We start from the raw sequence: 25,108 nt of genomic DNA on the forward strand, positions 1-25,108 counted from the left end.
CCCCTGGTTCTATCTCACTGGGTGATCCTGGCTAAAGCCCTTTGCCTATCTATCTAGGTTTCCCTGTGATATCCTAGAATCCATTCAGAAGAACAGTATTCTTCTGCCTTTTGAAAGACACTGAATAAATGCCAAGTATTGCTTATTTCAGTGATATGGTTTGCCAATTTGTAATGCACTCCAAGGTGTGTATATTAAGGGTTACATAAATCAAAAAATAACATAAAATGTGAATAATAACTGCACAGACACCATGGTAATGAGTGCATATACAAATGTAGATAGCTAGATGCTATTTAATGACCAGTTCCTAATTGTACAGTATGTTTGCTTTGGTTTTTTTTCTCAGTCTATATGAGCTGCTTGGAGCTCTATTATCAATGCAAATTATTTACCACTCATTTGTATGCAATATGCTCCTGCTTTGAAAGTGCTTTATAAATTTCAAGCTAAACTCATCCCTGCAACTCCACTTAAATCAACGTTTACATTTATGCAAGAGCTGTTGGTTCCCTTTATTTTAATGGGTTTGATGGGTTGTTTTTCTTTAGGGGAATGTGCTCTAGTGCAGCATTTCCCAAACATTATTGATACGTGTGTCACCTTCTTAAACGGACGTTTGAAGAACCATGTGCAAATTTCTCCTTTTTGTGCACCTTTATTTTAGGCCACAATAGCTTAATTTACTACAAGTCTGTAAATACTTAATTTCATTGTGGAATGTATCTGATGGAGATCTGCCTGGGGGGAATTCGATGTGAAGGGAGTTAGGCTGGGGAAGTCAAAGTGGGAGGGGTAGAAGGCATGAGGTTTAGAGCTGGCTGGGAATTTTTCAGTGAAACTGAAAAGGCTGTTTTGTAGAAACTTACGTTTTCCAGGAACCCACCGGTTTTGACAGAACTTTCACTGGGAAGGTTTCTCAGGTTTAGGATAGAATTTCTAGTCAAAACGAGATAGACAAACACCTCAGAACAGCCTGGGGACAGGATGCTCACCTGGGATGCACAGACCAGGTGCATAGTCCCTACTTGGCTTGATTCAGATGAGTGCCCTGCCCACCAGGCTATTGGCTATTCTAGGATGGGTTGATGGGTCTCTCTCTCTCTCTCTCTCTCTCTGATCTTTCATGACCATCTCTGAAAGGTCTCAGTTTTTTGTCCTGATGCAGAGTGGGATAATTCTTGAAATCACGAAAAGTTTCACAAAACAGGAAAACTCATTTTCCCACTCAGGTCTAACAAAGTTAGATTGGGAGCGGAGGGGGGTGGGATTCTGGCTGAAGTGTGGGGAGGGCTTGGGGGGAAGGGCAGAAAGGGTTCTGACGGGGTATGTGTAAAAACAGGGGGCGGGGGACAGAGAGCTTGCAGGAGGTTTGTTTGGAAGTGCGGGACTTCAACTCCAGTTCGCCCTTTTTTCTCCTCAAGGCTTCATGTTCCTAGTTCCCTCTGAGCCAGGAAGCTGTGGCCCCTGACCATTCTGGATTCTTTCCCTCGCGTCTCCTCCTGTCCCGGTCTCACCGTTCCTTCCTCTTGGTTAAGGAATTCCACAGCCCTCCTGCACGGGGTTGTGAAATGATTCAAACAGGCTTTCCCAGCCCACCAGTATTGAGGTTCCAACCCCATTCCATGGAGCCTCCCTTGGTCCTGAGACTCACATTTGCCCTCTGGATTCCAGGGCCCACCAGCCACCCTCCTCGATGCAGGGCCATGATTCAGGAAGTCTTCCCCATCCCACCACTCTCCCTCCTGGTTCTGGTTCTCACCTTAGGGAGTCTCTCTCTCCTCACTGTTAGCCCTCTCCCTTTTAATCCTCCTAGAAGGCATCTAACAGCTGTATTTTTATCATGTTAAGGAGATAGCTCACTCCCTTGAATACCTTTTTCCTTCAAGAAGCCATGTCATGGAATGGGGCTGGGTAGCCACAGCCCCCACTATCCCTTAAAGGGGACAGAGAAACCTATTATAGCGCATCACTACCAACGAGCTCACATACCACTGTTTTTGGCAATTTATGCTCTAGTGTTTATCAACCCTTCTGCTCCTATTCGCCCAGATCCTGCCCAACTCCTGTCCTTGTCTCTCTCCTTCCCCTCTTCTCTTGTTCTCCCCCACTGTATACCTGCTCTCCTCCCCCCAACTTCTATCCTCTTCCTTGTAACTGTCACCTTGCCACCCTGGGGAAAAAAATATCCATTGATGAATGTGGCAAACTCATAGAAGAGTTCCGTGGCCTCCACCAAACTTTCTGTTTCTATAAAATCCCTCCAAAGATGGAGCCTTATCTACCTCATTTTGTTTTTCAGCACTGGGGTGGAAGAAGCCGCAGCAGTGGCAAATCAGCAAATGGGCCACGGAGCACTTTGAATGTGACTGGCGGTCTAACCACCCCCATTATATTGCAATATAAAAAGCAGATGCCAGACCTTCCACCTATGAATGTTGTGGCCCAGTGCATTCTGTTTAGGTGGCACATGTGCATGCATAATAGTATTTACTCTTTGAGAACTGTTCTTCCAAGTAGCTCTCTGATTCAGCCACTCTTGGGATGGCTTTTACTAAGGCCTGGTCTACACACAAAACTTGGGTCAGCCTAGCTACATCACGCAGGGCTGTGATAAAAAGTTACACCCTGAGCACCATAGTTAGGTCGAACTATTCCCCAGGGTAGATGTGGCTAGATCAAGAGAAGGATTCTTCCATTGATTTAGCTACCACCTATCGGAAGGCTGGCCTACTTGCATTGAGGGGAAAAAGCCCTTTCTGTCACTGCTGGAAGCATCTACCCTACCGCAGCACAGCTGTAGTTAACCCAACTCACTACCTGCCTCTGGTCTACTTAAGATTTAAAATCAGAATGAGTGGCGCATAGGAAATTCGGGAGATGAAACCTCACCCAACGTCTGGGAAAGCTTCACTTTTAATCATCACAAATAGCGAGATAAGTTCAGATCGTTTATACAGGGGCTGGGGCTGGTTTCCATAACATGGTGTCTAGCCTGTGATGTATAAAGTCGTATGCTGTGTTGCACAAACCCTGTGGTGATGGGCACTCTTATAAGAACTGTGGAGTAGATAAATATATACGGTGTGTGTGCACATACACACAACCCTATACTCTACAGGTGGAGAGGTGATAGCTGTGTGATGAATTGCAAAGCCGTGTGATAAATAGTCAAAGATGCATAGGTCTATTTCACCTACCTTCTGTCCATGAGCTTCTCTCTCTATTTTAACATCCTCTTCAAGTAGCTGCCATTAGGGCCCCTTTTCAACAAGTGCAAGGGCCAGAGCAGTGTAAAGGGTCCTGAAAGCGTGTATCTGACTAGGGGGGAAATTTCCTGGTGCAGACACAGCCATAAAGCTGCCTTCTATGGACCACATTGCAAGATCTGGCATAAGGGGTGTGTCCACAGGATGCACCATTATGGAGATCTCTGGCAGGTCTGCAGGCTGATAGGGCAGCCTCCCTGGGGCTGTCCTAACTTGGACAAGTTGCTGGGATTGTCTCCTAAATTACAACAGGGGACGCCCCAGCCCCCCGAGCAGCCCAGGAGCAGGATGGCACAAAGGTGGCTTAAAGCCACCTTAGTTCCCCCTCCATTTGCCCTTGGTATGTTAAAAATTTTGTCACTTTAAAGTCATTATATGCCCATTGGGTTAGAAATAGGAGCTTTTTCCCATGGGGAAGGAGGATTCCTAGCTTCTGAGGGGGACCCAGCACTTGCTTCTGTAACTGCAAGGATTTGGGACATTGAAGCATTTATGGGAGGATTCTTGCCGCCCTGACATGGATGTGGAGCAGCCTTGAAGCAGCTGGGGCATTCTGGTTTGTCCTTTGTAACAAGTGCTCATGCTAACCATGTTGAAGCTGAACAAAAACCCTATTCGAGCAGAAACCAAAGTTGTTTTAATTAACATCTTACTTACACTAAGCCTTGGCCATCTGTTCCACCCCCTCAATGCGAATGCCACTGTCCCTGTTGATGACATAATTAAAAATGAAAATATATTTTGGTAGAATGCAGCAAAGGCATCTGTGGTGATTTTTCTTATATTCCTGACCCATCCCTCCCCTTCAAAAAAAAGAAAAAAAAAATCCAGAGGGAAACTGCTTCAGCTTCCCTTCAACTCTGTAATGAAGCTGTTGTAGCAGTGTCACACTGAGCTTTCTTGGGCTGTCTAACTACTTTATTATATTCTATGTTGACACTGTTTTAAACCAGCCCACGACAAGTTTTTACTCTCGTCCAATTGCTGCCAGATTAGCTAATGTCTAAGCTTTGTTTTTATTGTTGCAGTAACAAAAGTGAAAGGGAGGGAGGCATTTGAATCCTGCTTTGTTAGAACTACAGCTCCATGTGAAAGAACTTGAAACCTCTCCACTCTTAAACTAATCGGAAATCTGTTCGTAGCAGGAAGCTGCCCCCTCATCTCAAGGCTCTTTCAAGTTCCAAGAAGGGGTTAACTTGAATACAGAACAAGAAACTTTAGTGAACAGAAGAGGAATGATATAATGACCGCTGAGATCAGCTGGGCTGCTCATGTTACAAACATGGGCCTAAGTTTTTCTGAGGCTGGGGGAGGAGGGGGGCAGCTTTCCTGTAACTGGGCTAGAGCAGTTACTCAGGTCTTTTACAGCAAATGAAATCACCAGGGTGAGTCACATTCCCTTTTGCTTCTCTCTGCCAAGTTCTAAGCACTAAGGGTTGGGGCGGGGGGGTGAACTCAAAAAGCAAAACCAACAGAAAGCAACAGAGCAGGAAAGTTGAACTGAGACAACCCTCCATCTAGATATTATTTGACATTTTAGGACTGATGGTGGGTAGAGATAAAAGGTCTATAAATATCCTGTTAGTGAATTTCACAACAATATCACCTGTCAATCCCTCAGCTGAACAAATAGGTTAACTTCTTCAAATAATACACTGCATAATTACAGATTACATTCTTGTGCCATATGGAATGAAGGACTGATCGCTGCAAAAGACGTTAACCTTTCCTTTCAATTGAAAGATGCTCTAGCCTTGGGAAGGTAAATGGCACATGCAGCTGCTGTTGCTGAATCATTCGAGTCCCAAGACAGGACTGAGCAAAACACCAAGATGGTTAACTGACGCTAACCCGCTCAGCCAGTGGTATCTTTCAACGCTTTGGAAGCTCAGTCAGTGTTCACCTCTATTTAATAAATTACCAGGGAGCTTTGCTCCAGGGCTCATAATGAAGTTCTGAGATTCTTATTCTTGTCAATTACCTGGTATCTTTATTTATTTTATTTTATTTATTTATTACAAATGGGAACATCAGTCCACAGAGTGTTTTTTAGAATGCTCGGAGGTCAGAGTGTCTCAGGAATGTTTTTTTTTGGTTTGTTTTTGCATCAGACTTTTTAGCACATATCCTACCTACATTTTATAGATTTGATAGATTAAGGCCAGAAGGAGTTACCCAAGTGATCATCTAGTCTGACCTCCTGCATAACACAGGCCATAGAACTCCCCTCTCCCCCGCAAATAATTCCTGATGTAGCTAGACCATATCTTTTAGGAAAAAATCCAATAGTGATTTAAAAAATGGCCCATGATAGAGAATCCTCCATGACCCTTGATCAATTCCAATGGTTAATTAACCTCACTGTTATTTAAAAAAATTACACCTTTGTTATAAATATAAAGGGAAGGGTAACCACCTTTCTGTATACAGTGTTATAAAATCCCTCCTGGCCAGAGGCAAAACCCTTTCACCTGTAAAGGGTTAAGAAGCTAAGATAACCTTGCTGGCTCCTGACCCAAAATGACCAATGAGGGGACAAGATACTTTCAAATCTGGAGAGGGGGAACAAAGGGTTCTATCTGTCTGCGTGATGCTTTTGCCGGGAACAGATCAGAAATGCAAGCCGTCCAACTCCTGTTAAGTTAGTAAGTAATCTAGCTAGAAAATGCGTTAGATTTTCTTTTGTTTAATGGCTGGTAAAATAAACTGGTAAAATGGCTGGAGGGAATGTGTATTCCTGTTTTGTGTCTTTTTGTAACTTAAGGTTTTGCCTAGAGGGATTCTCTTTGTTTTGAATCTGATTACCCTGTAAGGTATTTACCATCCTGATTTTACAGAGGTGATTCTTTTACCTTTTCTTTAATTAAAATTCTTCTTTTAAGAACCTGATTGATTTTTCATTGTTCTTAAGATCCAAGGGTTTGGGTCTGTGTTCACCTGTACCAATTGGTGAGGATTATTATCAAGCCTTCCCCAGGAAAGGGGGTGTAGGGCTTGGGGGATATTTTGGGGGAAGACGTCTCCAAGTGGGCTCTTTCCCTGTTCTTTGTTTAACATGGTTGGTGGTGGCAGCATACGGTTCAAGGACAAGGAAAAGTTTGTACCTTGGGGAAGTTTTTAACCTAAGCTGGTAAGAATAAGCTTAGGGGGTCTTTCATGCAGGTCCCCACATCTGTACCCTAGAATTCAGAGTGGGGAAGGAACTTTGACAACCTTATTTCCAGTTTGAATTTTAGTTTCACCTTTCAGTCACTGGATCTTTGTGTCTTGTAGGACAATATCACACTTAACCATATTATCAGCAAGAGAAAAGCAAAGAATCACAGCTAGCAATGGATTCCACATGGCAGGTTTAAATATGTTATTTATATAATACTATAAATGTTCATGGTGCTTTAAAAACAAACAAAAGACAATATCCCTGTCTTTAAAAGCTTATGGTCAAAGGGCCAAATTCTGATCACTGTTACACGTATATTAAAAAATCCGTAGTCGCTCCACTCAGTGACTTTGGATTTGTACAGGTGTCAGTGATCAGAATCTGTCTTTAAGACATTGATGTGATGAAGGATGGAAACAAGCATTGAAAGGCAGGGAAATAAGATAAATGGGATTGTTTGGGTGAATGCCTTCTTTTGCAGGTTATGTACAGTTTTGTTTGGTTGTGCTTTTTGGATACAAGTATTAAGAAGGTAAAACTAGTGTTTGTTTGTCTGCCTCAGTGCAGCAGTGTGTTTTTAAGGGAGAGATCTGAAGAAGCTAAAGCAGGGTGGGCTGGGTTAGGAAGGGTTTCCAGACATGGTTAACTGCATGGAATCAGGCATGACAAGGAAAGCAGGGAAAGGCAACGAAAGAGTGGTTGGTTGTGTGGCTTAGGCACCGCTATGGGACTAAAGGCGTGGGGGAGAGAAGTAGGTTGGAGTAACCATTAAAGTATATGCATGGTAGATGAATTTTATTACTGCATTATGGCTAGATTGGAGAAGAGCGATGCAAGAGACAGAGAGATGTAGTTAGCAGTAGCCGAGATCATAGATGTAACCACCAGGGAGAGTATCAGGGATGTGTGCTCCCCCAACATTTTATTATTTGAGCGTAAGTGCAGATTTGGCACTTATTGCATTCCCACTCCTTGCCCTCCTCAACATTGTAGGTGGGTGCATCACTGATAGCAGAACCAGACAATCAGCACCTGGACAGGGGGAGCTGGCAGTAGGAAGGGAGAGTAATGGATGGGGTTTTGGAGACATTCCAGAAGGACTTTGTGTCAGTCCTCGGAGTGGAGATGGGTTAAAAAATTACACTGGGGTTGTGGTCCAGTGGGACAGGGAGGATAGTAGTCTTGGCAACAGTAAGAGGAGGAAGGGAAGAAAGTGACTTCACATGAACAGGCTGCTGCTAAGTGCACTTGAGTTGAACAGAGAAGCACTCTGTATGCAAGAATAATAGCCTGAGCTATCCAATCTAGCTATCTAATATTTTTATTATTATTAATCTATTATTGATTTTCATAAAGAAACAAACAATGAAAAGTACCAAAAGATAAATGACTTACAGCTGGTATATATTTCCAAATACTGCATGCTTTGTGATAGTGCCAATAGAATTATGCAATTTTACAACTTTCCAAAGTTACAAGACAATACTACATAGACGGAACACGTTCGAGTGGCGGTAACTGATTTAAAATAGGAGAAGACCTATATGAATAGGGAGAGAAGGGAAGGAGAGTATAACGGGTGGTGAGGGAATAAGAGGAGGGATTAGGAGGAATGAACTCTAGCATTCCTTGAGCCATCTCAGCACTTTTAGCCAAATGTATCTAGAACATGGTCCAAATGTCTTCAGATCCATTTAATTGCTTTCTCTGTTGATAAGCTATTCTTTCTTTGGCTGCTAATTCAGACAAGTCCAAATACCATGGCTCTATTCTGGGCATAAGCCTACTTTTTCATCTGTGTACAATCATGTGCTTGGTGATCATTGGTTCTTGGGGGCTGCAAAGTCTTTGTGATGGACTAAACCCAGGTGAGCAGGTAAACAAGCTAGGACAAAATTTTCAACTGAGATTTGGCTCCTTAAACTGAGCATGGTTTTAACTCTTGTACCCACGTCTTTCCACAGCTGCCTGACTGTTGGACAGCTTCACAGTATATGCATCAGGGTTCTTTTTGTTTCAGCACAAACAAATACCAGTAGATAAGGGCCTTATCTTGGACAGCTTTGATGGTGACTGATACATTTTGAATTGTATCAAACGGCCTGAGATCCATAGAAGTATTTTTAACATTCTGTAAAATGCTTTGCCATTGGGGTTCTTTTAAGGTCCCTGATAAATCTCCTTCCTGTACTTTCACAAAGAACTCCTCCTTGATATTCCCATGATGGATGCATTAGGAGTTAGTTTACGCCCATGAGGGGACTTCCCTAAACTTGGGATTTCATTAACAGGACAACTGCTGTATTTTTATTATCTGAGATAAGTTGCAGTAAAAGCTGTTCAGAGTCGGCTGGGAATTTATTAGCATATTGGCATTTATCCAGCTGCACTTCATGAAAGTAATGGGAAATGGTGGTGGTACACTGCCCTTGTATAAAGTGTTTGATATGAAAATGGAGAACTTTGGAGATCTGTAGGAGGGCTGAGTGTACTCACTTTGCTCCTATTCATTTCTCATGGCACTCTTTCAGAGTCATCAATCCAAACAATTTGTAATTGATTAACTATTTGTATATGTTTACATCTTAGGGTCTAGTAGTTGCGGTACAGGCCTGAGCATCAGGCCATCTGTCTCCTGCTCTCCTACACTTGCTATATGATTTGGGACAAGACACTTGGGGGGGGTGTGTGTGTGTGTGTGTTTTCCTGTCTCTAAAATGGGGGTGATAACTCCTACCTGACAGGCGGTTTGTAATCTCCTCAAAGAAGGGCTGCCTTTATCGTAATAATAGAAAATACTTCTTGCTGCGCTAGTCCAAGGATTTCAAAGCTCTTTATGAATACTGAGTATGCTGCATGGCACCCCTGTAAGGCAACCACTGGATGTATTGATCAGGAAACTGATGCGCAGAGAGGCTACCTTGTTTGCACGAAGTTGCACAAGTCAGTGATAGAACTGAGACTAGAACTCCTGCTTCCTGGTCTGTTGGTCTAAACACTCGACCATGATCCATCCCATGGAGGGGGCAGGAGGAAGAAGGAGATGTAGTGTGTATGAATATATCTACATTACATATAGTGTAGTTATAGTTTCCATTTATCACACGGTCCTATCATCCTCTATGTACATCTGAAATAAAAAAAAATACAAATGCAACCAGAGTAATTCTCCCACTGTTAGGTCTTCCAAAATCTAAAAAGCCATATGTCTTTTTAATTAACTACAATGATGTTAACTAGCTCCGAAGAACAAGACAAATAAAGTACTAACAAAAATGAATGGAGCTGGCAGAATGGGTGGATCCTTATTGACAATATACATCTGCTCATTCCATTCTGGAATTCAGGCTCCAAACCATTCCAGCTGGCAAGATTTTTAATTCTAATACACAGAATATTAGTCCTTTAAAGGAGCACTAATTATATCGAGTCAACCTCAGGTCTTAAACTTCCATCCACCACACTTACCAAACAAAAAGCCCCTGAACCCAGTTCAAACACTCCACTGAATGAAGTCTGGAGAAACAGATAAGTCTTGTAGTCTGCACTGAGGTCAACAAACCTACTTAGATGGGAAGCTCTTTGAGGCAGGGACCGTTTTTTTTCATTGTATTTTATATTACCTAGCTCAATGCTAATTTCTTAGCTTCCTCTGTAATACTTATGACTTGACCACAAGCACAGAGACCATCCTGCACCAGTTTCAAGATTTCAGCTTCATTTATTTCCCTGCCAAATATTTTATATCTGCCACCAGGATAAGCTGCACTGTAAATTCAGTCTGTACTGCTGTAGAATTTGCCCCCCTGTTTCTTACAAATCTACTGGTCTGGGCTAGTGTTAATTTAGCAAGACTAATTAACTGAGAAAACAAAGCTGTTGAGTGAGAGATCCACATAGCAAGTATGCATACTTCTGTATGTCTCTACATACTGTGTGTTTGATTCACTCTTTGGACTGTTATGGATTGTTGTTCGAAACAAATCTTAATTAAATCTAAATCTTGTGCCATTTCTAGATACTTTATCCTGTAATTATGCCGATTTTAATTCTCTGCACACAATTGTTGTATAAAACCCCACAAACATTAAATTAAAAAAACATTCACTTACTCAAAAGTCTTCCAACTCACATATAGAAACAAAAGCCTCGGCCAGAGGTTTAATCCTGCTCCCACTGAAATCAATGGGAGATTTGACATTGGTTTCAGGGGGAGTGGAATTGGCTCCCATTCAGTGCTTAATTTGTGCCAGGGCTGAGCCCCAGCACCACTAGGCTTGGCAGTTCATAGCCCCAGCACCTCTGGGCTCCTGGCCAGCAGCTGCTTCTCTCTGGCTGCACAGCTCTGAAGGCAGCACCAGCAGCAGCGCAGAAGTAAGGGTGGCAAAACACCATACCAGGCCACCCTTAGTAACTTCTGTGCCGCTGCCCTTCTGAGCTGGGTATCTGGCCAGAAGCCACTGCTCTCTGGCCACCCACCCAGTGCTTAATGTTTTAATGCCTCTTTCGTTACAAATTAAGCATGGCTCCCATTCCATTCTTGTCTGTCTTGCACAAGTAATCCCTTTGATGTGGCAGGAAAATCTCCTTTTGTTGATAAATACCATGGACACCACAGGCCATTTTGTGTTTGGATATTATTTTTCTTGTGCAGCATTTACTAACAAATGCTTGAAGCTTTTACAGTGTGATCAACGTTGTATCTCCTCACAATAAACAGGAAGCCTTAGAATATACTTCATTACCAGTAGAGCACCACACGAATTCCAAAAGATAACAGCTCAAACTTTTTTTTTCTTCAAAACTGTGTTATCACTTCCTCTAGGAAACCCATGTAACTTCTGCCAGGCTGCTCTCTGCTAAGCCTATGCAAAATTGCAAGTTGTTACTTTGAAAATGAACAGTGCATTATCAACTTTAGAGTGTAGAAACTGACATCTGTAATGCATGTAATATTTATATATAATGTGCTTATATGCACTCTGAGGTATCAGCATAGTGGGTGTGGATTTAGTCCTGGTGCAAAGTGCTGGTTTGCCAGTAGAAGAGACTGATATTTTCTATTTATCCACAGAACTAGTGCAGCATGGAGAGCAGCAATATGCATCTCCCTGCAAGGACTTGCCAATGTCTTATGTTCAGAGCATACACACAAAGAAGTTAGATAAAAACATAAGTACTCATGCTGAAAGGTTGCAACATATCACAACTTTATTTCTTAGAATTCTGGTGCCAACAAGGAAACTGGTTGTGATGATGGTTTTTGTGATGTGGAAGCTTGTCTTCAAAGAACTGGTCTAAGCTCACCTACTCATTTCACATAGGTTACGAACCAGCTGTCAAGTGGCAGCTTTTGTCACTATATCACCATGAGCTGAATGTGAACCCCAATAACTTGTATGGGAAAAGCTGTGAATGCCATTACTGCAATATATTAGAGAGGTAGCCGTGTTAGTCTGTATCCACAAAAACAACGAGGAGTCTGGTGGCACCTTAAAGATTAACAGATTTATTCGGGCATAAGCTTTTGTGGGTTAAAAATCCCACTTCTGCAATATGTGCTTTCCTCATCCTGCTGTGTATGTTTCTGAACAGGGAGTGCCTATCACTTTAGCCAGATATAACTGCAAGAGACAAGCACCATACACATCTTTGGCACTGTAGAGACAATAAAATAACATTACTGATTTATGAGAGGCTCAGTTAATGGTGATAGCACCCTCTTTATCTTACTTGAAATCAAGTTCCAGTAAGTTATTTAAAAGTTTTAGCATTGAGACCCTGATCTTACAATTGGCTCCATGTAGATGGACTTATGTGCACAGGCAAAGTGCTGCTGACTTCAAAGGGGCTTCACCCATACAGAGCCAGATGCAGGATTGGGGCCTTAGATGTCTCAGTGACTGATGCCTTACAGCACACCATTAGTAACCATCCGGCAGCAGCCCTGAAGGAAGCAGTCAATAAATGGGAGCAGCAGCAACACAAGCAGTCCTCTCAACAAGCACTAAATATCCACCAAACCAGCAGCTTTCTAATGCAATCAGCTTCAGTAGTTATCTTCTCTCTTCCAGTATCGTATTTGCTAATCTGTCATTGAGGCTAACAGCCTGGTCCTCCTGCTCCTCCCCCCTCCCCAACCACCACATCTCTGCTACTACCCTCTCTCACTCTTACCTGTCCCCCATTCAGCTTATCTCCACCAGGCTCAGCCTCTTCTCCCTCCACCCTCCTTTTTATTAACTCAGTCCCGCATTTCCCCCCCCTTCAAGTCCAACAGCTACAAACAAGAAATATTTTTAAATGCAATGCATAGACAACCTGAAAAACCCAACATTCGTGTTGCAATCCTTGCCCTGTACTCCCCCACCTTTGCTTGTGATCATCACTTGTCATGTCTACCTCTTGACTGACAACTGTCAGGGGATGGACTATGTCTTTTACTATATGTCTGTAACCCACAGACCCTCAGTAGCATTGAGAAAATGAATAACAATAATAATACAAATCTAGAGCTTTTTCTCCTTTTTTATATTGTATTGTTTGCCTAACAATGTTACAAGAGATAAACAGGGCGAGAGGCTGATTTTATACATTATATTATTTTAATGGAGGCTTTTTTCCTTTAAAATCTTGCTGCCTTCAAACATAACTCCAGTGCAGGAAAACTACACACACATACAAGATTCTTGGTTACATTAAGAGCCACTATAACATTTTACATACATATTGTTATGTTTTTTTTCTCCTTGGCCCTGTGTAATTATTTTTATCTGGCTGTTTCAATTCCTTTATCAGTTTCAGCTTGTTTACTGAATTTTCAGTCTCTAGATGAAGAAGGCTCATAAGGAGTCAGTTTACAGAAGTTAGAAGATCTAGATAACATTAAAGACAAGCAAAACCTTCAACAATATTGAAATTACTCAGATAGTTATTGCAGCTGACTGAGACAGAGTGTGCTTTGAGGCTGGGAAATTTCCATTACTGAAGTACAGGACAATGCCTGAATGCTGTGGCTGCTACTGTCGTAAAATAAAAGCTTAATTTCATACAGATGGCAGCCAAATATCAGCATATTAATTACAAGGGTGAGACTTATGCAATAAGCTTTTAAGACTGCATTAAAATGGATCTTTTTAATATTTAAAATATAATTGTAAACCACTCACACAAAATTAGGAAATGTATCATTGACTTGCTAATGCAACCAAGCTCCCAAGCTGCAGTTTGATGGCTTATTTGTGAGCAGTGAGTCTGACAAAAATATGACTGTACAAGCTTGCTCCTAGAACAAGGAATAAAAGAATGATATACAGAATTCTATTAGGTAATTAAGACAAGGTTGCTATTGTCCATATAGTCCTATGATTGGTAAGATTTTATGTTTTCCAACTTCTGTTTAGTCATTCAGGTACAGATGTGGGGACCTGCATGAAAATAAAAAGAATCCAGAGTTTAGATACATTGTATTAACGTGCAGCTATGACTAATTTAAATATTTACCAAATTAGGTCCTGTTCCTGCCTTCCTTGTACAGCCTAACTTCCATTGAAGTCAATGAGCATTTTGGGTGAGCAAGGAAGACAAAAAAAGATTATTTTTTTTTTTTAAAAAGGTATAATTAAATGCTGGGAAAACAGTAAATCAGATTTTTGTTTTCAGTTGGCTAGACTGAGTCAAGTTGTATATTGGTATTAACTGAATTACTGTATGAGAGGACAGGACGGCTATGGGCATTGGCTATATAGAGGAACTGAGTCTCATTTACACTAAGGCCACTTTACACTTGTCATATGGTGTAAAGTGGCCTTAGTGTAAATGAAAGTCAGGCCCAGGGGTTTTCAGCTCTAGATTACCAGTTTAAATCAAGTCTAGTTTAGTAGTCTCTAGAAGTTGTTAGCATCTGATGCTCTTTAAGAGTATAAGGATAGTTCCCAGTGGACCAGTGTTCATATCTAATGTCTTTAAGATTTAGATCACATTCATCACCATGGTATCTGAGTGCCTTACAAGTTAAAATATATCTTTTTAAAAGACTTCACATTTCTCTCCCTCCACACCCACACACAGATTTGGGGCTTTTTAAAATTACCAGGGGAAGGCTATGTTAAATATATGATATTTGCATTTCATTCTGAAGGTGTGGAGTTTCCTGATCATTCTGATCTGCTCCAGCAAAAGTATCACACTCTTAGACAAGCTCTGTCCCATTGGCACATGTGGAACTCAAACCTCCTTCCCAGTGATGGCAGGGTTAGGAGAGATGGCTATGGTTCTGAATGGGCACAGAGATTAAACTACCTTTCCACCTTTCCAGGCACATGAGTGGGAAGATGCATGTTGCTGTTCTGTGGATAAGCAAACAATTTCAATCTCCAGGGCTCACAGGTACTTTCAATAGTACTGCACTTAACACAAAGTGAGCTGTTAAAATGGACATATCACACAGGACAAAGTTAAGGCTTTCCAGACCCAGCTTCTAGGATAAACCCATCTATGTGAGCTGCGAAATGGATATGGCAGAAAAGTTAGTCCAAACCATAGCGTGTTTAACTTCACCATTATAATTATTAACCATTTCCCAGTGTCTTTTTAAAAAAATACAGCATCTTTGTATGGCTTTACTGTTCTTAATGGTGTTTTTGCAGCATATTATTGCATCTGTTCAGGGAGGTATTTTTCCTACTTCCAGGCACCAATGGAGATTTTGCCATAAGTACCCCCTTTAAGGCCTGAGCCCACAAAGATTTAGTCATGTACTTAACTTAAAGCACATGAATAGGCTTCATGGGACTATCCATGTGCTTAAAGCACATATGTAAGCCTTTGCAGGGTCATGGCCTTTGTCAAGGTTCCTCCCCCCACTCTGAACTCTAGGGTACAGATGTGGGGACCTGCATGAAAAACCTCCTAAGCTTATCTTTACCAGCTTAGGTCAAAACTTCCCCAAGGTACAAAATATTACACCCGTTATCCTTGGACTGGCCGCTACCACCACCAAACTAATACTGGTTACTGGGGAAGAGCTGTTTGGACGTGTCCTTCCCCCCAAAATACTTCCCAAAACCTTGCACCCCACTTCCTGGACAAGGTTTGGTAAAAAGCCTCACCAATTTGCCTAGGTGACTACAGACCCAGACCCTTGGATCTTAAGAACAATGAACAATCCTCCCAACACTTGCACCCCCCCTTTCCTGGGAAATGTTGGATAAAAAGCCTCACCAATTTGCATAGGTGACCACAGACCCAAACCCTTGGATCTGAGAACAATGAAAAAGCATTCAGTGTTTTACAAGAAGACTTTTAATAAAAAATAGAAGTAAATAGAAATAAAGAAATCCCCCCTGTAAAATCAGGATGGTAGATATCTTACAGGGTAATTAGATTCAAAAACATAGAGAACCCCTCTAGGCAAAACCTTAAGTTACAAAAAAGATACACAGACAGAAATAGTTATTCTATTCAGCACAATTCTTTTCTCAGCCATTTAAAGAAATCATAATCTAACACATACCAAGCTAGATTACTTACTAAAAGTTCTAAGGCTCCATTCCTGGTCTATCCCTGGCAGAAACCAGCATACAGACAGACACAGACCCTTTGTTTCTCTCCCTCCTCCCAGCTTTTGAAAGTATCTTGTCTCCTCATTGGTCATTTTGGTCAGGTGCCAGTGAGGTTACCTTTAGCTTCTTAACCCTTTACAGGTGAGAGGAGCTTTCCCCTGGCCAGGAGGGATTTCAAAGGGGTTTACCCTTCCCTTTATATTTATGACAGCCTTCATGAAAGGAAAGACCCAGTATGAACTACTAGGTAATGAAAATAAATATATACATGAAATGCTAATGATCCTATTTATATATATTGGCGTAGACATGCATTTGGACACATGTCCAGGCTGAACATAGTTGCACCCTGTCGGGAGGTGGCTGACTTTCCAACACTTATTGGTCTGCCTTATTGGCATCGTTTTTGATCTGACATATCCTAGGGAAGGGGGAAATACATTAGATATACACTAGTTTTTAATCAAATTTTGCATTAAAGCTGCTATTACTGGTTGGTTGTTAGATTTTTCCTATAAGCATTTGTTTTACACTTGCTGATGACAGATTTATTTATGTATATATTCAGAACTGTAAGCATAATTTTGTTTTTTAAAGGTGTTAAGGGAACATTTTAAATCTTATTTTTATTTACTGAAACATTTATTCACATTTACAGATGTCTAAAATTTCTGAGAAAAGTAATGCCGGGTTCCTGAAGTGGAAAAAATAGTGTGAAAAACAAAGAGTTTTAGACATGAGGAAAAAATAACTCATACAAAGCAATGTTAACTGTTCCACTTAAATACACATACAATAAACCATATGGCTGAATGAGTATTAAACACTGGCTTTTCATCATTAGATTATTCCAGTCACACACAACATTTCTCACTGTACTAAACTGACTGGAGGATTGTATTGCATCTGAAACCGGGACACCTGCTGTGCATTCTGGCATGGAAGGCGATCCATGGAAGTGCTGGGGTAGCAGAGTATGTACAGTTGCAACAGGGATATTCTTTTCCTCTTGACTGCTATTCAAACAGGGAGCTGAATGTTTTGCTTTAAGATGAGGAGGCCTGGCATGTTAGAATCCAAAGGTTCCACAGCAGTTGAGAGAGAGTGGCCACTGAGAATAACAGTTGGTTTGGGGGAGCTGATACGGGCTAGTTGGAATGAAAGTTGGTTTGGGGCAATTGGTGACAGGAGAAGGGTTGGACTTGGTATATGCAATGGCAAGACAATGTAGGCAGTGGTGGGAGAGAGACAGAATTATCAAAGAAGTGCAGTGGTAGAAGCAGGGAGTCCCTTGAGGTGGAGAGAAGAGAGACAGCAATAGGCAGGGCAGGAATGCCAATAGGAAGCCAGGCAAAGTGGGTCAGAAGCACTATTTTTCAAAGACTATATAACCAGCTGAGTCTCCGATAAAGATGAGACCCCAACTCGCCCATGTGCTGGCAAGCACTGGCTGAAGGGACACAGGGGCGGGGAGAGGGTCTGGGCATCAATTATTTGTTTTTAGTGTTTGTACGTAAAATAGGGAAGATGTATTCCAGAACTGAAGTCAGAAGGCCCATGTCCCCTGGAGGGACTGTTAATAATAGGACACCGTGGTACATTGATGGAGTTGGGCTGTTCAGCTTCACTCTTTGCAAATGAAACACGGTGGCAGCACTGGAGCTGTGAGTTCTCTGAAGTGCTGCAGCTGGCTGCATGAGCCATGGAACTCAATCTGAAGTTCCCCAGAAACCTGGATTTTGCAGACACATGGGTACCCCAGTGGTAGAGCTGGTGGATGGACCTGGCCATGCAGGAGGCTGATGACAGCAGTAAAGTAAAACTATTATCATACCTTACTGGGGAACAATGCAGACAGATATGCACTACTCGGAAGTGTACCACTGCCTCAAGCCTCACAGCAGTCCTAGGAGTTATTGCTTCTCAAAGCAGAATGAAACTGTAACATGACACAGGCTTTTCCTAGAGACCAATCTGAAGGGGATGGGCTAGACCCCTCTGCTATTGCCTTATGCACACTGGCTACAACATACAATTTTAGGGGAGTTGACAGGCTTCCTAATTTGGGACAGAATAGTCTGCAGCATTGGGAACACAATCTGTAGGAGCGGTTGCTCCGAGAAGACGATCTCACGTTAGACAGATGCTTAGACATCTGTCACAAGACATCAGTCTCAAGAGAAAGGATAAAAGCTCTAGGAGGCACAACAGCCCCAGAAGGGCATGCAGTGAGACAGCAGCAAAGGAGAGCAGATGGCATGGGTTCCAGACCATGGTGAGATGCATTAAGTGTGGAAGACAGCATGAGCAGGCAGAGGAGAAATGCCCTGCACTAGCACAGCATTGTAAGGAATGTGGCAAGTTGAATCATTTTAGCAGTGCGTGCAAGAGCCGGGGAAAGTCTCAGAAAGATTTAGTCAGACTTGTACAAGAGGGGGATGGGACATCAGACAGCAGCGATGACATCATGATTCTCTCCTTAAGTCCGAGAGAATACTAGGTTCAGGTTGTTGGGACAGAAAAGCAACACGTGAAAATACCAACCTCCATGCATGCAACAATGTTAATAGGAAAATGCCCTGTGCAATCTCAACTGGATAGCAGGGCCTACTGTAATGTGATTCCTTGGGTTGAATTGGACTCAAAAACACCTATTACAAACAGCAGGCACAATCTAAAAATGTAGAATGAGAGCATAAAACAGCCCATAGGAAAATGTGACCTCACAGTAACTAGCTAAAAAATAACAGATAGTACCAACTGCAGTTGGTGGTGGTGGATAGTCTTAGGGTCTAAGGTGCTTACTGTATAAGGCATAGATCTGATTAGGGTACAGTGTCAGAATTTTATAGCTGCAGTGCAGGAAGCAAAAAGCAGAGTCCCATGGATAATAGAGACAATTTTAAATGTATATGGAAATCTTTTCAAAGGCTACAGGTGCCGCAAAGGAATGCTTCTCCTGAAAGTAGACCCCTCCCTCCCCCGGGGAACCTGTGTGCTTACCTCAAAGGACAATTACAATGGGACTACATAATCAAATATGGAAGGGGCTCAAAAATCTGCAGAGTAGGGGTATTGTAGCACCTGTAGAGGCCAGTACAGCCTGTATAAGCAGCATGGTAGTGGTAAAGAAGCCCTCAGGCAAATTATGCATCTGCATAGACCCAAAGCCACTGAACCAGGCATTGAAAAGAAACCACTATCCACTGCCCACAATTGATGACATCTTGCCAGAACTTTTCAGTCTGTGATGTGAGAAATGGGTTTTGCATAAAGAGTCCAGCATGCTAACATCCTTTGTAACACCATTTGGTCACTACAGATGGCTGAGTGTGCTGATGGGGATAAGCCCAGTACAAGAGGTGTTCAAGAGAAGATTCACCCAAGTGAAGATGTGACAGAAAACTACAAGCTTTTCTACAGCAATGCAGGGACAAGAACAAAGAACTAAACCAAGAAAAAATGTACCTCAAATAACGTGAGGTGACATTAATTGGACCTCAGCTCACAGCAGAAGGACTGAGAGCAGATCCCAATAAGATTAAGGCAGCAAGAGACATGCTAGCTCTAGTGCTTAGAGCGCTTCTTAAGAATGATAAATGTTCTGTCCATACCTGGCTTCAGAGCAGACCCCATAAGTCAGCTCACAAGGCTGGATGTTGGGTGGGACTGGACGGTTCCTCAAGAGCAAGCATTTGATACACTGAGACACATGAAGCACTTCCAGCCAGGAGAGACACTGATGCTCCAGTGTGATGCATCAGAGAGAGGATTGGGTGTAGCTCTTTTTCAGAAGCAACCACTTCCTTATGCCAGCAGAGTGCTGTCAGAAACTGAACAGAGGTATGCCCAAATAGAATCATAGAATATCAAGGTTGGAAGGGATCTCAGGAGGTCATCTAGTCCAACCCCCTGCTTGAAGCAGGACCAATCCCCAATTTTTGACCCAGATCCCTAAATGGCCCCCCTCAAGGATTGAACTCACAACCCTGGGTTTAGCAGGCCAATGCTCAAACCACTGAGCTATCCCTCCCCTCAATAGGAAAAGAGCAGCTGGCTGTGGTATTTGGAGTGGAGCAATTCCATCAGCACTCCTATGGTCATCCACTAATCGTGCACTCAGACCACAAACCCCTAGATACAATCATGACAAAGTACCTTCCTCGTGCTCCAAAGAGATGGCAGCGCATGCTGATGTGCCTCCAACACTACCAGGCAGAGATCAGACATTGTCCGGGAATGACGACTGGTGTTAGTTGACACCATGAGCAGGGCATATAGAGCCAGCATCGGGGGCTGGCGGAAGGGGATCAGGACACTGAATCCATGAACGTGCTGCACTATCTCTCCGTTTCAACAGCGAAGCTGATGGGATCAAAGAGGCTCAAGAAAAGGACACCTAACTATAAGCAGTCAAGAGAACAATACTAGCAGGGTGGCCAGAAGACAAAAGCCACGTATCACTAGGTGCAGAACCATATTTTCAAATGAAAGATGAGCTGATTATGCAGGTTGGAATCGTATTTCGAAGACAGAGAGCTGTTGTTCCCATCTCCTTCCGTAAGGACGTCACGTAAAGACACATGCTTCACACCTGGGCCCTGACAGCTACCTCAGATAGGCTCTGAGTCTTTACTGGCCAAGATAGAGTCTTTACTGGCCAAGAACTGATACACAGCTCTGCTCCTTGACAGAAGGGTGGGACATCTAGCGGTCAGGCGATAACCACCCGCCCAAGGAAATTCGGTTACTGCAAGAGCTCCCCACCCAAGTAGGGGACACGGGCGGAGCAGACTTATCCACCTTCAGGGAAAAGCAGTAGGCGAGTACAGGGAATTACTATTCACAGTGTGGGGCGGTCAATGCCCTAACTCTGCCTGGTATAAGAAGCATGTCAGGGATTGGCCAACTGAAGGCCCCCTGTGTGAGAGGCACGGGCACCCTCCCGGCCACTGTACTCACTGACAGCGGACAACAATTTGCCTCAGAAGAATTCAAGGCCCCAGTTGTGCGGGGTCGCCCCGCTCTGGAGACGCAGCCCAGGGGCACTGACAAGGCGCGCGGCAGGTGGCGCCCCAGAGCAGCGCAGGCACCGGCCCATTGGCAGGCTGGCTTCCGTCACCGGACGCCGAATGGTGCTCTGCAGCAAGCGCTTTCCCAGCTCAGCAGGCACGCCGGCCACGTGACCTACCCGGCCCCGCCCCCTCGGTGGCGCTGCGGCTCTGAAGTTACCGCAGTCCCCTTAGCCCCGCCCCTCCTGTCCCTCTCGCGCCTGGTTTCCTCGCTCCTCCTCCTGCTGTGTGCGCGAGTCCTCCGTCCCCTCCTCCTCCCGTCTGTGCGCGCGCGCCCCCCTCAGCCTCTGTCTCCTCACAGCAGCGGCGAGCGGGCCTGGGAGCGGGCGGCAGCGGGTCCCTCTTGAGCGCAGCGGCCGCGCGGGCACCGGAGGCGACCACATCCCCCTTCCATAGCGGTTCCCGGCACGCAGAACATGGCGGCGGTACCGGGGGCCGGGGCTGCGGCCGGCTCGGCCAACGCCGGGGGTCCGGAGATGGTGCGGGGCCAGGTGTTCGATGTGGGGCCCCGCTACGTCAACCTCTCCTACATCGGGGAGGGGGCCTATGGCATGGTCTGGTGAGTACCGGCCGGGGAGCCGAGCCGAGCCGAGCCGGGGCAGCGCCCTGCCCCGCCCGCCGAGCCTGGCCCGCAGCCTCTCCCGGGGGCTAGGGAACAGCCCGCGGCCCCAGCCTCCTGGCCCTCCCGCCGGGGCTTAAGCATCTCTGCATCCTGCTCCTCTTCCCTGCCTGCTGCTGCCTCGTACCCCCGCTTGCTTCCCTTGCCCTCTTCTCTGACTCCTAGCCCCAGTCGCTGCCCCTTCCTTCTCCAGTCCTGCTTCAAGGCTTAATTTTTTTTTCCCGTTTACTGTCTCTTAGGTTGGTTTAACTCTCTCCCCCCACCCCCTTCTTGGTGATGTGTTTTTAAAATGGAAAAGGTAACCAAAATCGTGACTATGACTGATTATAAGCACTAGGGCTCACCTTGTATGCCCCAAGACCACACTGGGTAAACAAAAAAAGAGACTCTGTGTGTAGGAATTATTACCCCCAAGTCTCTCTTCTTTGGTTGTGATTTGCCACACCTCCCCTCCAGTAATGGCAAGTCACTTTGTCTAGCCTAGTAAACCTCATAGATTGGTGACATTTTTCTTCGTTATAGTTGAAACTGTTTTGTATCAGAGACTTCCAGTGAAACACAGTAAAACGCAAACATGTATGCAAAGTGAATGTGTGCACTCAACTATTTGATATCGTCTGTCTTAAAGGGGCTATAAGAATGATGTGAAATGCACAGATGTATTTGAGCAAGTTAAGGTGTTTATCTTCTAGTAGTGTAGTGAGTTTGGGTTGAGCTGATGCATGTATGTGGGTGGTAGGATGGTCTAGTGGCTAGGATACAAGAGTATCTCTGCCTTGCTCTGTGACCTTGCTTAAATCGTTTATCCCATTTGTGTCTGTCTTTCCGTCTGTAAAGTGGATTAAAGAAATTTACCTCCTGAATTGATTTCAAGTCTGCAAATGAAACAGGATTAATAACTTTCCTTCAAACCCTGTGCTGATTTTCCTTTGGAATGCACTTTGTCTTTCTATGACATTTCATTTTTAAAAGACTGGGTATGTTTTGAAATAAATTTGATTTATCACTTTTTTAGTTACATATTCAAAAAAATTTTTTACAGCTATAACCTTTAATTCAGGGGTTGAATTATGCTGACTTTTGATGGCTCCATGAGAGGTAGTCACCTTGTATTCCAGAATTTAAACTTTCATTTAGGCCTGGATTCGCCGAGGAGTTAATCGTATGCTTAAGTGCTTTTACTGGATTGTGACATTAGCCCTTTTAGTTGTGGTGATAACTTTCAAAATGTGATTTGAGGTTCTGTTTATGCTTGTGTATATATATTTGTACCAATGCAGTTACGCTGGTGTAAATCACCAAGGTGGATGCACTGTACAGATTTTAATACGAGGCTTTTGTTAGTGCAGTTTACCTCAAAAACCAGAATAAGCTTTACTAGTGCAAGCCTAGTTTTACACCTGTTCAGAACATCTACTTTGAGGGGTTTGGAGCAGTGTAGCTGCACTAGTACAAATACCCTTGGTGTAGATAGACTCTGAATGTAAACCACACATTGACATTTGTCTGAGGTTGAAGATAGCCTCAAATAGTACTTCTAAGTACTTCTAAATGTATACTGCCCCATTTATCGAAGTGGGATGCTAACAATGGTGAAATTTAATTTAGCTTCAAACTTATCTATTTCACTACTGATCAAAGGCTGCGAGAAATGTTACGAAGAGTACACAGTCTACTGGTAATAACATAATATTTTGGCTTCACAGGTGAATGGGGTGTGGTTTGTGGGCAGGACTAGGGAACATATTACTTTTTTCCTCCCTCGACTGGATGTCTGGTTAGTGACTTGAGATAAAACCTTAAATTTTCCATTTCACCTCAAACAATGTCTGTATAAGGTAGCCTTTTTATCTTAAAAACTCAACACATTAATATATTTTATATACAATTAATGACAAGTGTTTTTGGACTAAAATAAAAATGTTAGACCCTACTGTTCCAAATGCACTATGGTTTGTTGAGCTGCTGTATTCCCCCTATGGAGTTAAGAAGTTAAAGCATTCGCTATATCGGGTATTAATTTCTTAATTGCTGTTGTTCAGTACAGTCTCAAGTGTGAAAGGACATGAAACAAACATTATAAATTTGTATTGCATATTTAATAAGGAAAGTGTTGGATTGCATGTATCCTAGTGAGATGTCATAGCAACTAATGTTTGTTAACATGTAGGAACACAAACTACTATGATTACATAAGATTACTTTCAAGCAACTGGAAGTATATTCATGATGCAGATTGACACTTGATGTTTCATGCTTTGCCTTGCTTGCAAAGCTGTGTGTGCAATTCTTACACTATGGAGGCATTTTCATGGGGGTGGGGAGAAGATGTCATCAGATTTTTTTTGAAAGCTTCAGAAGTAGATTTATAATTTTTTCAGTGAGATAAAATTAGTAAAGCTATGGTACTAAAGTCTTGCGACTCTAGACTAAATTAATATATAACATTTGAGAGATCATATTTATCAGTATATAGTGCCATGGCTTCATAATGCAGAAATGTAAAAGACTGAAGAGTTGTGAAAGCTACCTGGTGTGTTTTTCATAACCTCTCATTATATTTGTAAATTATCCAAGCTGTGAGTTCAATTAAACAAGCACGCTCTCATGGCCCATGTTAGTCTTTTAGCGAAGTTAAATTGAAGCAACAACCACTTTAACCTTCCATGACAAGACAGCGATATTGTAAACAGAGGACTGTGGCTTCACAGCTGGGTCAAACAGAGAGAACTGAGTATGTTCAGGAGCAAAGCCTTAATCAATACAAAGCTGAAACAATAGATAAGGAAAGAAAGGAAAATACTGGTCAAGTAAGCTGCTTGTATAAATGTTCTCTCATTCAAATTTTCTCTAGTATGAAAAACTGTAGAGATAATAGTTAAATGCTTTCCTTTAACTCAATCATCCATAGCCAGGTCAGGATTTAGAGTAAAAACAGAGTTATTAGAGCTGTATGTCAAGTAATATTTTATAGGTGTGCTTTTTCAATATTCTGGAGAGTAAAGGAGGATAAATTATGTATTGATTTGAAGGGTAATTTTAGAGGAACCTGTGTCTTAACCTTATGCCCCTAAATTTAAACTCTGTAATTTTCAAAGGTTATATTTTTGCCAGCATAACACATTCTGTCTCAGTTGTCTCCAAGGGCTAGATTCCGTCCTTGTGCCTGTTTGATTCACGTTCAGATTGTGCTATCGGAGAACAGGACTGGAGCTTGACTGGCTCAGCCTGAGCATAGCGGAAATGTTTACCAAAGGATGGTTCTCCTCCCCAACAGTCAACCAGGGAAGTCAAGAGTGGAAGAAAGCTGAAAACTAGTCACCAGTTACAGCTCCCTGATTCTCTGCCCTGATCCTGGCACAGGTTAAAGGGGACTAGGGGCTGCCTCACTTTTGCCTGCTGGCTGTGGTCCCTAAGGGGCTGAC

The 25,108-nt window shown here is 43.0% G+C and overlaps 1 protein-coding gene and 1 long non-coding RNA gene across 3 annotated transcripts in view; one reads left to right on the forward strand and one right to left on the reverse strand.

Moving 5' to 3' along the window:
* Nucleotides 1-13,047: 13,047 nt before the first annotated feature.
* LOC140898837 (uncharacterized) overlaps nucleotides 13,048-25,108 on the reverse strand; it is a 78,482-nt gene continuing 66,421 nt past the window's right edge. The window contains exon 3 of the long non-coding RNA XR_012155121.1: nucleotides 13,048-13,856. This is a non-coding gene — a long non-coding RNA (uncharacterized lncRNA). The remainder of the gene's footprint in view (nucleotides 13,857-25,108) is intronic.
* Nucleotides 21,317-25,108, forward strand: part of MAPK1 (mitogen-activated protein kinase 1) — a 48,484-nt gene continuing 44,692 nt past the window's right edge. The window contains exon 1 of one of the 2 annotated variants that reach the window (XM_073313322.1): nucleotides 21,317-21,623. In XM_073313322.1, the coding sequence (XP_073169423.1) occupies nucleotides 21,481-21,623 (143 nt within the window). In that variant the 5' untranslated portion in view covers nucleotides 21,317-21,480. The remainder of the gene's footprint in view (nucleotides 21,624-25,108) is intronic. The other variant, XM_073313321.1, reaches the window with a different exon arrangement.

Source organism: Lepidochelys kempii, chromosome 15 (genome assembly GCF_965140265.1).
Source record: "Lepidochelys kempii isolate rLepKem1 chromosome 15, rLepKem1.hap2, whole genome shotgun sequence".
In the NCBI taxonomy this organism is placed as follows: domain Eukaryota; kingdom Metazoa; phylum Chordata; order Testudines; family Cheloniidae; genus Lepidochelys; species Lepidochelys kempii.